Source organism: Monodon monoceros, unplaced genomic scaffold (assembly GCF_005190385.1).
Source record: "Monodon monoceros isolate NGI ecotype Baffin Bay Population unplaced genomic scaffold, NGI_Narwhal_1 Super_Scaffold_10, whole genome shotgun sequence".
In the NCBI taxonomy this organism is placed as follows: Eukaryota; Metazoa; Chordata; class Mammalia; order Artiodactyla; family Monodontidae; genus Monodon; species Monodon monoceros.
The window spans coordinates 50,892,541-50,908,220 of record NW_021703766.1 but is presented as its reverse complement, the minus strand read 5'-3'; the positions used below and the strand labels follow the sequence as shown (position 1 = coordinate 50,908,220).

The following is a 15,680-nucleotide window of genomic DNA, read 5'->3' as shown; positions in this document are numbered from 1 at the left end:
GTGAGGGAGTCCAAGCTATCCTGTCTTGCAGGATATTCCAAATGAGCGCCACTAAGTGCAGCTGCATAACAGCACCCAGCCAACGTTGCACTGGAGCAGAGAGTCACCCAGCTGACCCACAGACTGGTGGGAAAGAATGAATTGCTGTCACTTGAAGCCACTATGCTTTGTTAACGCAGTCCCTGAGAGCAGGGATCGTGTTAGGTTCATCACTACAGGTATTTACTAGAAGAATGAATAGACTCTCGTCAAGTTCATTGAGCCATGCCGGCCTCTGAGTTCTCAGCAATAATCGTCGTGGTCCCCAGAAGCCAGGGTTGCAGAGGCGGGGCACGAGGTCTTGGATTCACACCAACTACTAGCCAATATGGCTCTCTTGTAAAAACTGGGCAAAAGGTCCCCACTCTGGATGGGCTAATTAGAAAAAAAGTGAGCCCTCTGGGTGGACACAGTCCCAGGGACACATGGCTTGGAGAGCAGACCGTAGGCTCTATTTAAGCCCCACTTGCCTCCTTGTCTAGGGACCTTTGTGTAGTGACCAACTTGCACAATAATCCAGGGCTTCCCTGTTTTGCACCCTACAGACATTCCTCCCTTCTTCCTTGGTAAGAGCACCCCGATTTTCTTACCGCAAGCCACCATGTCCTTCAGAGGAAGCTGATCAACTCCCCAGCTGCAGGGGGCAAAGATTTATTGATCTGAAGCTAAGTCAATCCCAGGCTCTCATTCACCATGCCTTACAAGGGGTCAGGGGCATGTGACGCAGTTCTGGTCAATGAGACATGGGGCCAGTTGCTGGAGGATTTGGAAGGTTTCCCACACTCTTCAGAAGGGACCTAAGATAAGAACAAACCTCTTTTTGCTGCCTTGGGAAAAGGATGTCTGTGTGACACCTGAGTATGTGGCAGCTTTCTTGGGACCACGGGGAGCATGTGGGAGCTGATTTAAGAGATTATGGCAGCTCAACAAGATGGATAGAACTGGGGTCTTTTTTTTGACTTATTTTTATTTAAAAAATATTTATTTTATTTATTTATTTTTGGCTGCTTTAGGTCTTCGTTGCTGTGCACGGGCTTTCTCTGGTTGCGGTGAGCAGGGGCTACTCTTTGCTGTCATGCGTGGGCTTCTCATTGCGGTGGCTTCTCGTTGCGGAGCACGGACTCTAGGTGCACAGGCTTCAGTAGTTGTGGTGCACAGGCTCAGTAGTTGTGGCTCGCAGGCTCTAGAGCACAAGCTCAGTAGTTGTGGTGCACTGGCTTAGCTGCTCCAGCAGCATGTGGGATTTTCCTGGACCAGGGCTCGAACCCATGTCCCCTGCACTGGTAGGCAGACCCCTAACCACTGCGCCACCAGGGAAGTCCCAGAACTGGGGTCTGGTTGAGCTGCTAAATTAACCCTGGAGATGTGCCACCTCTGGTCCTGTTGTGTGAGACACATGAACATGTTATTTAAGCAAGTTAGTTGGGACTTCTGTTGCTTGCAGCCTGAAGCATTATGGTACAAGAGGGCAGTGTTCTGGAACATGTAATAATGTGCTTCTCATACCTTGGAACAGATCTTGGGGGATCCAGAAAAGGGGAATGGAGTGCTGAGGACCAGCTAACATCAGTGCTTGAGGAGTGGGGACAGGTCTGCCGCGATCCCAGTCCAATCTGGCAGGAAGGCTGCCTCTGGCTTAAAGACTTTGAGAAAGGGAGAGTCTGGGAGGGTATAATTGGCCAGGTAGATGGTCTCTCCACCTGCGAGGTAGGCGGCTCAGATCCCAAACGTCCCAATGGTCATGATGGTGTGATTACATTGCATGAGCAATGCAAAGTCCTTGGCGGGTGAGCCCTCAATGCCATTGCCGGCAAAGACCACATCCCCACGGGAGGCCTCAATGTTTTCCCGACACCAGGCCATGCCGTTGCTGGTGACCACGAAGATGGGGGAGCGGTAGCGAGCCCGGAACCAGTCCAGGGCCTGCTGCAGGTAGCCCCGGTCGGCCACCACGCCCTTCCACACGTTGGGCATAACGTGGACGTAGTCCCCCCGGCACACGTGGACCCCTACGTAGGTGCTCGGCCGGCTCCCATTCACCTGCAGACCCCGCAGAAAATTCTGGGCCTCCTCACGCACGTGGTCGTGCAGGGTGAACTCCTGGAGGATCTCGGCGCGGAGGTGGTGGTAGAAGGTCCAAGAGCAGGGGTAGCCGGTGAGGCGCACGTACTCTCCCGGGATGTGTCGGTACCGCTCTTCCATCCAGTCGTTCAGGGGGTAGTTCTGCCAGGGGATCCTGCTGGCCGTGGTGTCGTGCAGGACGGGGAGGGTGATTCTGAAGATGGGGGCCAGCGTGCTGTGCATCTGGGGCGGGATGAAGGCCGGCCGCCCATTCATCTTGGCCAGGGCGTACAGGGTGGCGTACTCCCCCATCTGGTTCCCCAGGCGGCCTATGGCATTGATCGTCCACATGCCCTTTGGCCGGGGGCTCCTCTGGGGGCTCGAGGGAGATTCCTCGGTTGCTGGCTCCAGCGTCTGTAACTCCCATGTGGGCTGAATCTTCGCTAGCCTCTGCTGAAGGTGAAATACGGTGGAAGCCGTGAAGACAAAGAGGATGAAGGGGGCCGTGGGGAAGAAGAAAGGTGCCTGTGTGCTGAGCATGGCTGTTAGGAGAGGGAGAGCAGGAAACGGTTAGCTCAGGGGACGGAGGCCGTGGGCTGGTGCATGAAGCTGTCGGCGCAGTTGTCCGGGCAGACATTGCGTGGACGTGTGTACGTGTGGATCTGCTTTGCATGTGCATGGAAATGAGTGTGAATACTCGGGTTACATGTATGCAGGTACAGCTCTGGAGTGTGTGTTATGTGGCTGTGTCTCCACTGGACTCATATGTGCATGTTTACATGTGTATATGCACTGTACGTATATAGACACCCATGGCGTGTGCGTTGTATGAGTAGATATGGGTATTTATATGCTGTGTACGTATGTGAGTGTGGAATTGTGTGCAGGTGAATGGACATGTGTACATTGTATTGTACGGTTGTGTATATACAGGCACACCTGATTCCATTGCACTTCGCAGATACTGCATTCTTTACAAATTGAAGGTTTGTGGCAAGCCTGCATTTTCAGATGATGGTTAGCATTTTTTAGCAATCAGGCGTTCTTTTAAATTTTTATTTCACACATAAAGTATGCAGATCTTAAGTGTCTAGACTGATGAAGTTTTTTTCTTTCTTTTTTTTTTTTTTTTTATCTTTTGGCCACAGCGCGATCTTACTTCCCCCACCAGGGATGGAACCTGCGCCCCCTGCAGTAGCAGCACAGTCTTAACCACTGGACCATAGGGAAGTCCTGCAATCAGGTATTTTGTTGTTGTTTTTGTTTTTTTAACTCTAATACAGTATTTATTTTTCATTCACCAGGTCTTTTTTTTTTTAAATCAGGTGTTTTTAATTAAGGTATGTACATTGGATTTTTTTAGATATAAAGCTATTGCACATTTAATAGACTACAGTACAGGGTAAACACAACTTTTATATGCACTGGGAAACCAGAAAAAATTGTGTGACTTTGTTGTAATATTCGCTGTATTGTGGTGGTCTGAAAGCAAACTCAAAATATCTCTGAGTGATAATTGTATTGTGTACATATAGGGGTGTGTACTACATATATGCTGTGCAGGTGACGGTGTACAAATAGCATGTGTGTATACGTGACGCTATGCATACATTACGTGTATACACATTGTATGTTGAAATGTGGGTGTTTATAGACTGTAAGTATACATGTGTGGCTGTCTATATATAATGAGTTCAAGTGTACGAACCTACTATTTACTGGGGATCCAGTTTCTTTTTGTTTTTATAAATTTATTTATTTGTTTTTATTTTTTTGGCTGTGTTGGGTCTTCGTTGCTGTGCACAGGCTTTCCCTAGTTGCAGCGAGCGGGGGCTACTCTTTGCGGTGGCTTCTCTTGTCGCGGAGCACGGGCTCTAGGCGTGCGGGCTTCAGTAGTTGTGGCGCTCTGGCTTAGTTGCTCTGTGGCATGTGGGCTCTTCCCAGACCAGGGATTGAACCCGTGTCCCCTGCATTGGCAGGCGGATTCTCCACCACTGCGCCACCAGGGAAGCCCGGGATCCAGTTTCTAGAGATGTCCATCTCTGCATGCCCTGCCTATCTATATCCCCTTTGATGGGAAATTGCCCTGCTCATCAAGAGCTTGACCTGTCCACCCTCCTGGCCAGAGATGACTGAACTTGAGATAGATGCCTGGCTCCACAGTGGCTTCTCCTTTCCTTGGTTAAGGTCTTGACAAGTGTAGGCTGGCTCTAAAAGGCGAGTTGGCCAATTCACTCTTTTGAGTATTTTTATTAAAAGGCTCAGAAGGCAGTTGGTAGGTGAGAGTTTTTTCCTCCTGATGCCATTTGGGTGTCCAACAATTCAAGTCAAATCTGACACTGTCTTCCTGGACTTTAGTATTAGATCCCACAAGTGAAACAGTTCAGCTCCAGAAGACTGCCTCCAACCTCAGACACCAGTCTCAAGTCCGGGGCCATTCATACTCTGACTGACCAGTCATAGATCGGGGATTCCCATGACCAGGAAACTACCAGGCTTGATAATTTTCTAGAATGGCTCATAGAACTCAGGAAGACACTTTACTTATGTTTACTAGTTAATTATAAGGGAGACAAATGAGTAGTCAGAAGAGGCCCACAGGAGGAAGTCCAGAGGGTCTGAGCACAGGGCTTCTGTCCCCTTGGCGTTGGGGTAGAACACCCTCCTAGCTCACGTTTGCTAACTCAGAGGCTTCCTGAAACCCACTGTTTAGGGGTTTTGTGGAGGTATCATTATGTAGGTGCGATTGATTAAATCATTTGGCCACTGGTGATTTGCTCAATCTCTGGTCCGTCTCCCCTCCTCAGAGCTGAAAAGTGCCAATCTTCTAATGAAGGCTTGGTCTTTCTGCTGACCAGCTTCCATCCTGAAGCCATCTAGAGGGCTGGCAACAGTTGCCTCATCAAGTCCTATCACTTATCAATGAGAAAATGCCAAGGATATTAGGTGTTATGTGCCAGGAACTGGGGACAAAGACCGAAGACCATTCTGTGATACCACAGCAGGTAATCTTGAAAGGGAGAGTAGGGGTAGGTGTGGCTGGCACATATCAGTTGCAGGCTGAAGCACAGGAAGCCATTAACCAGAAGATACCTGAAGAGATGTGCAGACACCTCAAAGGAACTTCAACTACTGATCAAGAAATCCCAGAAAATCTGCTTATATTTGAACAATACAACCTGTTCCTTTCAACTCTGGTTACAACAGAAGCTAGTTCCAGGAGTTAGGGTGGTTGCATAGAACAGGCCTCCTGAAAACACATGGGACTCACTATGGTATTGAGACAGGAGGGAAGGGGGCAGGGCACACCCTTAAAGAATGACACAGCCATTGAGAAAAACAGGGTGTGACAAAAACTGGTTAGGGGCTTCTCTGGTGGCACAGTGGTTGAGAGTCCGCCTGCCAATGCAGGGGACACGGGTTCGTGCCCCGGTCCGGGAGGATCCTGCGTGCCGTGGAGTGGCTGGGCCTGCTGAGCCTGTGCGTCTGGAGCCTGTGCTCCGCAACGGGAGAGGCCACAGCAGTGAGAGGCCCGCGTACCGCAAAAAACAAACAAACAAACAAACAAAAAACTGGTTAGAACCAGTTAGGTCCAAGATGGTGGAAGATTCAACTTCCAGTAGACCCTGAGCCTCATTCTATGCTCATTGTAATACATTAGCATATGCTAAATGACACACCCCAGGGGCCACGACAGTTCCGAGGCTGACCATAAAAGCCCAAAAAGCGGGCGATGGTCCAGTTCCTAGAAATCTCTGTCCCTTCTCCAAAATAGGTGGAATAATCCTCCCACTTCTTAGCCTGTGAAATTTCCCAGCCCATAAAAACTAACCACCCCATATCTTGGGGCCACTCTCATCTTCTGAGATGGTCTGCATTCTGCCTATGGAACGTGTATCTCTCTAAATAAACTTGCTTTCACTTTACTATGGCCTGCTCTTGAATTCTTTCCTGTGCAAAGCCAAGGACCCTCCCTTGGTGGCCCGTCCCAGAGACTCACCCGAGACCTGGGACATGACAATCCTCTCACACCACATTCTCCTGTGACATCATTATAGGAGGTCCAGGGCATTGAGGATTCCCCATCTTGGGTCATAAATCTTGACGCAGTGGTTTGTAGAGTGAAGCAGTTAATTAAGCTATTGGCTGAGATTGTTTAGAACAAATCAAAGGCCCCGAAAGGATGAGGTTGCAGAGCATAAGTAAAGAAAAGTAGGAAATGAATTGGTTCTGACTCCCCATTACGTGGCTAGAAGGCAGCAAGGAAAAGCAGAAGAATCCTTACTTAACGTCATCACAGTTAACACCTTACTGTTGCTAAGACCCCATCTAGAAATGATTGAGGGGCTTTGTCCTTCAGCAGTCTAGGCTGGACCAACACATGTCGCTGCAGGGAAAGTCCAGGTCTGGCCACTGACTCAGCAAGCTTGGACTCTGAGTGAATGGGAATGCCGATATCTGGGAGGAGTCCCAGGAAATATGGCTTTCTGTTCTCTCAGCTCTTCCAAAGTCTTCCCTCCTCCTTCTCTGTGAATATGAGGTTCCCACCCAGGTTAAAAAAAAAAATCCCTTCCTCCTGAGCAGGCTTTAATCGCAGCATATCCTGGAAGCTCTGCACCAAAGTAGGTTAGAGATAAAGGTTTCTGTTTGATTTGGTCTAGAGCTTGTGTTCCTGGTCAAACTGTTGAACCAAATGGCCATTAAGAAGAGAACACTGGGGCTAAATCAAGCTAGCTGTGACCTGATTGAAGCTGGGAAGCTTCCAGAAGCTATGCCGGTGTGGTCCTTTAGGGTTCATTATGGTTGAGAAAAGTTAGCACGAGACCTAATGTAGCAACATCCCTGCTTCTGATCTATAGGTCTCCGAAACCCTCCGAGTCCATTAAGATCACAGGAGGGTTCTCTTTCCAGAAGAGACTCAGCCTTGTCAACTAGATGCCTGGATTTGAATTGAACCAACTCACCTGGGGGTGTCCCCAGGTGTTGAACACAACCAGAAATAGACTTCTGGGTGGTACAACCTCCTCTAGCCCCTTCCGCATTGAAACGAAGGAGCCAGGGAGGCTGGGTTTGGTGAATAAGGTTTATTTCAAAGCTCAGTTTTGGCTCACGAAAGTCTCAGCCTTATTGACCACAAGTTCCAGATAAGGCTGCTTTCTCAAGGTCACTGAAAGTGAAGCCTCCACTCACTCAGCCCTGCATGGAATGTACTTGACTCGGTGACTTGGAGAGGACAGCACTTTCATTTGGGTCCAGGTCCCCACAGGATTCCTCAGACTCTGCCCCTGACGGGGGAGAGGAACCCTCTGAGGACTGGAAAGCTGGAGGAAGGAAGAGGGAGCATCGAGGGAGGAGGAGGAAAGCTCCTTGTGGAGTGGCCTCTGCCTTCTCCCCACCACGGTTTTCTCTTCCTTCCTCCAGCTTGAAGGGCAAGGAGAAGACTTGGAGCCTCTGTCTGGCTCCAGATTTGCCGAGCTCGGGACATGGAACAACGGGGGCCAAGGGGGATGCTTGTAGGAAGGCAGAAGGATGGAGGGAAGGAAGGGAGAGAGAGAAGGAAGGAAGGGAGAGAGAGATGGAAAAAGACAGGAAAAGAGAAAGGGAAGTAGAAAGAAATGGAGAAAAAAACAGGGACAGAGAGAGAGAGACAGAGAGAGACAAAAAGAGACTGAGAGAGAGAAAGATGGAGGCAGGGAAAGAGAAACACAGAAAGAAACAGAGACAGGAATAGAATGACAACAGAAGAGACAGAGGGAGAGGCAGAGAGGGAGAGAGAAAAAGGCCGCCGGGCAGGATGGATCTTCCTCGACTGGGTCCCACCTCCAGCCCCTGCTCTGCCCCAACTCTCTCTCTCTCTCTCTAGGTCAGTCCCTTTTGAGATCTCTCAGTCTCAGTGTCTTTATTACACAGTTCCTCCTGTGAAGGAAGGGACAGTGTCCATCTTGTCCCCTGTGTGTCCCCTACAGCCCTCGGAAGCTGGGCTCGGCACATAGCAGGTGCTCAGGAAATACACGTGGTAAGAATGCAGTCCCTGTCTGGCCCCATTTTTTTTTCTTCTCCCTCCTCAGTGAGTCTCGGCCAGCATCTCCCTGCCTCATTCATTTTCCTATATCCCGCCCCCCTTGTTTTTTTTTGGTCTCCATTTCCCAGCACCTAGTAGGTTAAAAAAAATGAATATTAAAAGCACAGACTTTCACAATCAAACCTCTTCAATTCTGGACCGGCAGCGGGTGCCCCTGAATGTTCCTTTGAAATTTGTTTACAGCAGACAGAAAGACCAGGTAAAAGGAAATGCAGAATGTTCTAGAACAATGTCTCTCAGTCTTCCTGGTTGCTTCTCCCCTCCCCACCCAGGAAGGGGGATTGGCCACTGCTGAGGAGCCTCACTGGCCTCCAGAACTCGACCCCATGACCTTGACCGAGGCTTCAGGGAGAAGAGGAAGAGGTGGGGAGAGCCTCACAGGGTGAAACCCAGTGTCTGGGAGTAGGGGGCCAAGCTGCGAGGTTTTGAAAGATTTAGGTTTGGAGAGAAGCTCTGTGGGGTGTGGCAAGAGTCTCTGATTAGCTGTGTGACCTTGACCAAGGGCCTCTCAGTGTCATCGTCCAAAAAGTGGGGATAATATAATATAATAACAGCACCTCTCTGCAGGGCTGTGGAGTGAATGCTGGACCACACGGGCTGTTCCTTTCATCTGGAGCGGGAATACCCCAAACTCACATTTATATCGGGCTCGAACCAAACGTCCTGTCTGCTGTCGTCGTACTCCCCTTCCTCTTAGTTCAGTTATCTTGCTGAATTTTAACAACAATCTTGAGATCATAAACACACCAACTTAAAAGCTAAGGAAACTGGGGCTCAGAGACCGGTCAGAGAGCGGGTGAGTGGCAGGCTTGGGGAAAGGCCAGGGCTGCGGGGGGCGGGGGGGGGGGGAGGAGACCTGGAAATCAGCACCTCCTGACATCGTCGGGGTCATTGGAGGTGAGCTCTTGGGGAAAGCCGACAGCTGCAGTCAGAATCTAAGGCTGCACAGCTTCTGACAAAGGGGAGGATTCTGCCTTTCCCTTCAGTCCTCTGAGGTCAGGAAGTCCATCTCCTTACCTGCCCTCAGTCCTTCCAGCTACATCACACCCTTCAGGGAGGGGTGAGAGGAGGAATCAAGGTCCCTCGCCCCCGCCCCGGTCCCCTGGGAGTCATCCCATGAGGGGTTGCCCTAACTTGGCAGGGGGATTCTGCCTCCAAGTCCCTCAGAAAAGTGGGGCCACCCAAATCTGCTGATAGCTTCTTTTAGACTTTCTCATTCTCATCCACTTCCCTCTGTCCCAGGCCTGGCCTCATCCCCTCCCCTCTTGGAGTCTGGCCGGAGCCTCCGTGCCTCCCCTCCCCCCACCATCTGTCCCCACGTGAGAGCTCACCCTACCGGCTCCTCTGTTCAAAACCCCAACTCTCCCCAACCTGAAACCCAGTCCCATCACACCCTGTAATTTGCGCGTCCGATTCCTTGAGCTCAGTCCCTGCCCAGCTGCAGAATCCCCTCCACACCCACGCCGCCGTGGTGCTTTGCCCGGTCCATCCCTGTCACCGAAATTCACCCTATAATCACAACGCTGAGGAAGAGCTTAAGACAACAACGTGAGGCTACCACTTTGAAATCCCCAGCGTTCTGCTCGGCGGGCCCCATCCTGGCCTTTCGTTCTCAGTTTGCCTCGGTTCCGGGGAACCGGGTGACAGGAGGGAGGGAGGGAGCTGGTGGCCTTCGGTGGGGCAGGGGAGAGGGGTGGTGACAGAGGGGATGGGGGTGAGGTCAAGTAATAGATTTGCCAGGAAGGAAGGTGATGGGAGCCGAGGAGGGCGGCTGGCTTGGGGGCTGACAGAGAGGTCAGGTGGCCGGTGTGCTGGGGGGCAGAGGCGGTGGGCGCCTGGGCTGGGAGGGATGGACCCTCTGCTTCCGGAGAACCCCCCGGCGAACTGAGTCTCCACTTGCCGCTGAATCCCTGGGATCAAGTCTCTTCCCAGCTCTCTGTCGTGTGTGTGTGTGTGTGTGTGTGTGTGTGCGTGCGTGCGTGTGTGTGTGTGAACACAAGCGTGCTGCAGGTGCAGGGAGAACTCCCAGTCGCCATCTCTCACCTGGTTCTGGCTGGACGACAAAGTGGCTCCGCGAGCAGCTCAGTGCATTCCGTTCCCTCGGGTTGACTTCTCAATCAGAATCTCCCGAACCTTCCAGCACCTGTGGCCGAAACCCGCCCAGGATCTACCCGGAGCCTGAGGGAGGCGGGAGCTGGAGCCAGGTGAGCCCGGAGCCCCTCCCTTTTCCCTGGGCGCTACCAGGACGCTGGCCCGGAAGGCTGCCTGGAGGAGGGGGAACAGAGTTCTGCTGGGCCCGGCTCTTCCCGGCTCAGTCGTCTCAGCGTCCTACATTTATTTAGCTTGGCAAACAACTGTTAGCACTTACCTGGCCAACCAAACTCGTCCCATCTTCACAATTCCTTGAGAGGGGCACCCTCTAATGGTACAGCGAGGAAAACCAAGACACAGAGAGGCGAAGTAACTTGCCCAAGGCCACATGGCTAGAGAGTTGGAGAAGCTGGAATATGAAACCAGGCAGGACGGAATCTTGGAAAGCACTTGGCAAGTAGCAACGCTTCTCAGTTTCCCTTATTTCAACAAAGATTCCCTTAGGAAATGACCGTTTTGCATCTCTTAATGGTATGTTATGGGTCCAGGTGTGAGCAAGCATTTTGCAGGAAACTACCCTCAGCCCCTTTCCCTCTCACTTTACTTATTTATTTTAATTTATCTATTTTATTTATTTATTTTTGGTGGTGTTGGGTCTTCGTTGCTGTGCGCGGGCTTTCTCTAGTTGCAGCGAGCAGGGGGCTACTCTTCGTTGCGGTGCGGAGGCTTCTCATTGTGGTGGCTTCCCTTGTTGCAGAGCACCAGCTCTAGGCACGCGGGCTTCAGTAGTTGTGGCTCGCGGGTTCTAGAGCACAAGCTCAGTAGTTGTGGCACACGGGCTTAGTAGCCCCGCGGCATGTGGGATCTTCCCGGGCCAGGGCTCGAACCCGTGACCCCGCATTGGCAGGCGGATTCTTAACCACTGTGCCACCAGGGAAGCCCTTCTCTGTCACTTTAGCAAAGCTATATTATAATTAATTTTTAAACCAGGCATACTCATGCTCAACTCATCTCCAGCCCAAGTACACCTTTCACATCTTTTAATCGCATAATACTCTGCCTGACTTGTTGGTTCTTTCCGTGGATCAAAGAAGTAGAAATGAAGAATTAACAGATGACCAGATCTCTCCCCTAGCTTCCCCTTCAGTAATCTCCTGAACAAACTGTGTGACCAAACTGTGTGAACAAGATAACATCTAGAGGAAGTTTACGAGAGTCCACAAGCCTGCACACAGCTGGATGATGGTGACGACTCTGACCCCCTATCTCAATGATTAACTGGGACTACTTCCCTCTTTCCCTTACAAGTTTCATGGCAGAATCTGCACAGGTGGTTTTCGGGGGGACACTGAGTCCACCATCTCCCCAGATTGCCAGCACTCTGATTAAAGGCACCTTTCCTTTGCTGTCAACGTTTGTATTGATTTTGTAAGCGGTGAGCAGCGGGACCCGATTCACTCGATAACATTAATGGTGTATCATGGGTCCAGGCAATGCTTGTCTATGGCTGCCACACTCAGGCGCAAGACTGATGAAAAATTTTACTGGGGAGGGGTGGGGCAGGCATCAGCAGAGCCCCCAGCAGTCCTAACACTGAAAGAGGAACAAGCAGCACCTCTACCCCGTGAAGTGACAGGAGGTCCCTGCACCATCTACAAATGCCCCCCTCAGCCTTCCCTTGCCAAAAAAAAAAAAAAAAAAACCTGAATCCTATCAAGCCTCTCACTGTAATTGCCAGTTTTCAGAAAATAGGAGGAAGGAGGATAAAGTTGCCAGTGAATCAACACCACGAGGATGGAATTGACCAAGTCCAGAAAGTGGGACACAGTCTACAGGAAAAATGACCCGGTTTCCCCAACGATTCAGTGACGTGGAAAAAAGAAGCAGGGGTGGGTGGAATTACCTATAATACATGCAAAGCGGATTCAGGGCTCAGAAACATATAAACAGATTTTTCAGCTGTACGAATGTCTAACAGGTTGTTCAAAAGTCATGGGGATGCAGGTTGATTCTTCCCCTTGTAACTTTCAGTAGTCCTGGCCCTCAGTCACTAAGTGCTGTGCTAGTGTCGGAAAACCATTTTAACAACTAAAAAATGTCCCCATGGATTCCCAAAATTCCCCCTGGGGGACAGTACTCCTCATTTGAGAACTGTTGTCTTTAACCCTTCTGCTCTCCTGTCTTAGCAGCACCAGCTCTCTGCAGAAGAAAACCCTTCTTGGTAGCAATTGTCAATTTCCGCAGTGTAACAACTCCCACCATGACCAATGGCTTCATAGTGTATGAATATCTATATGAAACGTCCAGAATAGGCAAATCAAGAGGGATAGAAAGTAGGTTAGTGGTTGTCAGGGGCTGGGGAAGGCAGGGAATAGGGAATGACTGCGGCTCCGGACGCGCAGGCTCAGCGGCCATGGCTCACGGGCCCAGCCGCTCCGCGGCATGTGGGATCTTCCCTGACCGGGGCACGAACCCGTGTCCCCTGCTTCGGCAGGCGGACTCTCAACCACTGCGCCACCAGGGAAGCCCACCGGTTTCTTTTTGAGGGAATGGGAATGTTCTGGAATTTGATAGTGGTGATGCTTGTACAAGACTATGAGTGTGCTAAAAATCACTGTATCATATACTTTAAAGTGGCAAATTGATTATTGCCATTATCAGTTGTGATGTTGAAACCAAGCAGGACCCTGTGGGGCTCCTGGGCACAAAAGCCTTTCTGTGTTCCCTTCCCTGCCGTTCCAAAGGGCAGGTTCAAACAGATGCTAATCAGGGAAGGGAGGGGATGCAGAGACAAGGGAGGAATAGTCTAGAAACAATAGTGCAGCCTTGGGGCAGGGTCCTGGTTCCCCCTCAAGGGATACACATAACAATATCTTTGAGCTGTTTACAGAACTAAAACCCACCCAAAATGGAAGATGTTAGCATTCTTCATTCCAGAGAAGACCACCTGAGGCCAGATTAAAAGAACCAGAAAAGCTCATCAGGAGACCACCTGAGACCAGATCAAAGGAGTGCAGGCCCTTCACACACCCTAATCCTTCTCAACAACCCTGCCCTTGAACCATTGCTATAAAACTGCTCACCCGAATCCCCCGGGTTGGGACACACAGTTTTGAGATGCACAAGCCCACTGTGTCCCCCTTTGCCTGGCAAAGCAATAAAGCTATTCTTTTCTAATACTTCACCTAAAACTCTGTCTCTGAGATTTGATTCGATTCCTTGCACAGAAGCTGAGTTTTGGGCATCAATCTCACTGGCCCTAACCCTCCTCCGCCCAGCCTGGCCTCGATGTAAGTTCCTCGCACGCTTCCCCAAGCCTCAGCAGCCAGGTGTCTCACTTCGACTTCTGCTTTGCTCTTTTCAGACACCCCAGCTCAGAATGCCAAGGAGAAAGCCCAAGGTCACACAGAGAAGGTGACACAGAGGCAGGTTTCAATCCAAGTCACTCGTACCAAAATCCTCTCTTGCCCTTGCCTGGCCAGTGCCTTTGCAATTTGGGTATCAAGGTTAGTTTGACTTCTTGGGGCTGCCCTGGTGGTGCAGTGGTTGAGAATCCGCCTGCCAATGCAGGGGACACGGGCTCGAGTCCAGGTCTGGGAAGATCCCACATGCCGCAGAGCAACTAAGTCCGTGCACTACAACTACTGAGCCTGCGCTCTAGAGCCCGCGAGCCACAACTACTGAGCCTGCGTGCCGCAACTACTGAAGCCCGTGCGCCTAGAGCCCATGCTCCACAAGAGAAGCCCCCGCTCTCTGCACCTAGAGAAAGCCCGCGTGCAGCAACGAAGACCCAGTGCAGCCAGAAATAAATAAATTTATTAAAAAAAAAAAAAAAGCCCACACACCTCAACAATGTGACTTTTCTAGGCCAGTGCTCTTTTCAGTTTTTAGGACCACGACTCATTGTGACACAGTTCATAAACACACAGATACAGTCCTTTTTGCCACTTCAAATGACATATTCACAAGTTCCAGGGATTTGGATGTGGACATCTGGGCAGGAGGGTGAGGGGCATTTTTCTGTCTACTACATGTTCTATAGTTTTATTACATTTGACTTTCAATCAGTCCGTTTGTTCAGCTCTCAATATCACCCTGAGCTGCCTTTTGGAAGCTGAATTCTGTCTGATTTACACACCTCAAAATTTTGGCTGTTTCATGGTAGTACATGTGTGTAGTGTGTTGGCTGCCGGAGCTGGCTTTCCTTAGTCTTTCATGGGAACTCACCAGAGACAGGTCCAACAGGGATGATCTTATTATCTTGACTCCATGGATTCCTTTGCCCTAAGAAACTTGATTATGGAGAACTGTAGGTCAGGTGGGTCCTCTGAATATAGCTCTGTAAAGTTCCTCATGAGCTCAAGAAAGGATGTAGTTGTCTGGTGATAGTCATTCATTCAACAAGTATTTGTTGAGTGCCTACTAAGTGCCAGGTGCTGTTCTAGGTGTTGAAGACACAGTAGTGAACAAAACAGACAAGGGTCTGCTCTCATGTGGTTTACATTCTACTGGGGAGATAGACAATAAGCCAAATAAAAGCCCAAGAAAGGGACTTCCCTGGTGGCGCAGTGGTTAAGAATCCGCCTGCCAATGCAGGGGATGTGGGTTCAAGTCCTGCTCCGGGAAGATCCCACATGCCGCGGAGCAACTAAGTCCTTGCGCCACGACTACTGAGCCTGTGTGCTGCAACTACTGAAGCCCGCATGCTAGAGCCCATGCTCCGCAGCAAGAGAAGCCACTGTGATGTTCTCATCGCGCACCACAACGAAGAGTAGCCCCTGCTCGCTACAACTAGAGAAAGCCTGTGCACAGCAAAGAAGACTGAACACAGCCAAAAATAAATAAAATTTTTTAAAAAATGCTTAGTCTGACTTCTTGAGCCACCAAGAACCTCCATAACCCTCTGTTTTATATTCATACTGCACCTTGAATGATAATGAAACAATAATAATGGAATCATAATATCTACAGTGGCTGTAGGCCCCTGAACGCAGGAGCCCTATTGCTGGGGATATATGTTTATGTATAGCTGATTCACTTTGTTATACAGTAGAAACTAACACAACATTGTAAAGCAATTATACTCCAATAAAGATGTGAAAAAATAAAATAAAATAAAACTCAAAAAACAAAGTTTGTGTTGAATAAATACAGGGGTGCCCAACGCCTACACAGCGAGTACTCTTGTGAACCTCTTGCCCTTAGAGATGGAGAAACCGAGGTAGAGAATTCATGCCCTTCCTGGGAGCCCACAGCTGAGGTGGGCAGAGGGGGATTGGAACCCAGGATGTGATGTTCGGGGACCCTGGCTCCCTGCCATCCTTCAGCCCAACCCCTACTTAACAAACCTGAAAGTGGCCGTCACCTGCATGAGGCTAGCTGCACAGAAGTGGGAAGCAGTACAGAA

At 50.2% G+C, this 15,680-nt stretch overlaps 1 protein-coding gene across 1 annotated transcript; it reads right to left on the bottom strand.

Moving 5' to 3' along the window:
• Positions 1–1,427: 1,427 nt before the first annotated feature.
• LOC114904052 (galactoside 2-alpha-L-fucosyltransferase 2) lies at positions 1,428–10,412 on the bottom strand. The gene is made up of 2 exons (XM_029237439.1): positions 10,226–10,412; positions 1,428–2,642 (listed from the first exon to the last, which is right to left on the bottom strand). The coding sequence occupies exon 2, from the start codon at positions 2,638–2,640 to the stop codon at positions 1,756–1,758; it is 885 nt and encodes a 294-aa protein (XP_029093272.1). The 5' UTR covers positions 2,641–2,642; positions 10,226–10,412; the 3' UTR covers positions 1,428–1,755.
• Between the last annotated feature and the right edge of the window lie 5,268 nt (positions 10,413–15,680).

What these genes read in the sequence shown, in the direction of transcription:
- LOC114904052 (XM_029237439.1), bottom strand. Translation starts at nt 2,640, where the DNA reads ATGCTCAGCACACAGGCACCTTTCTTCTTCCCCACGGCCCCCTTCATC.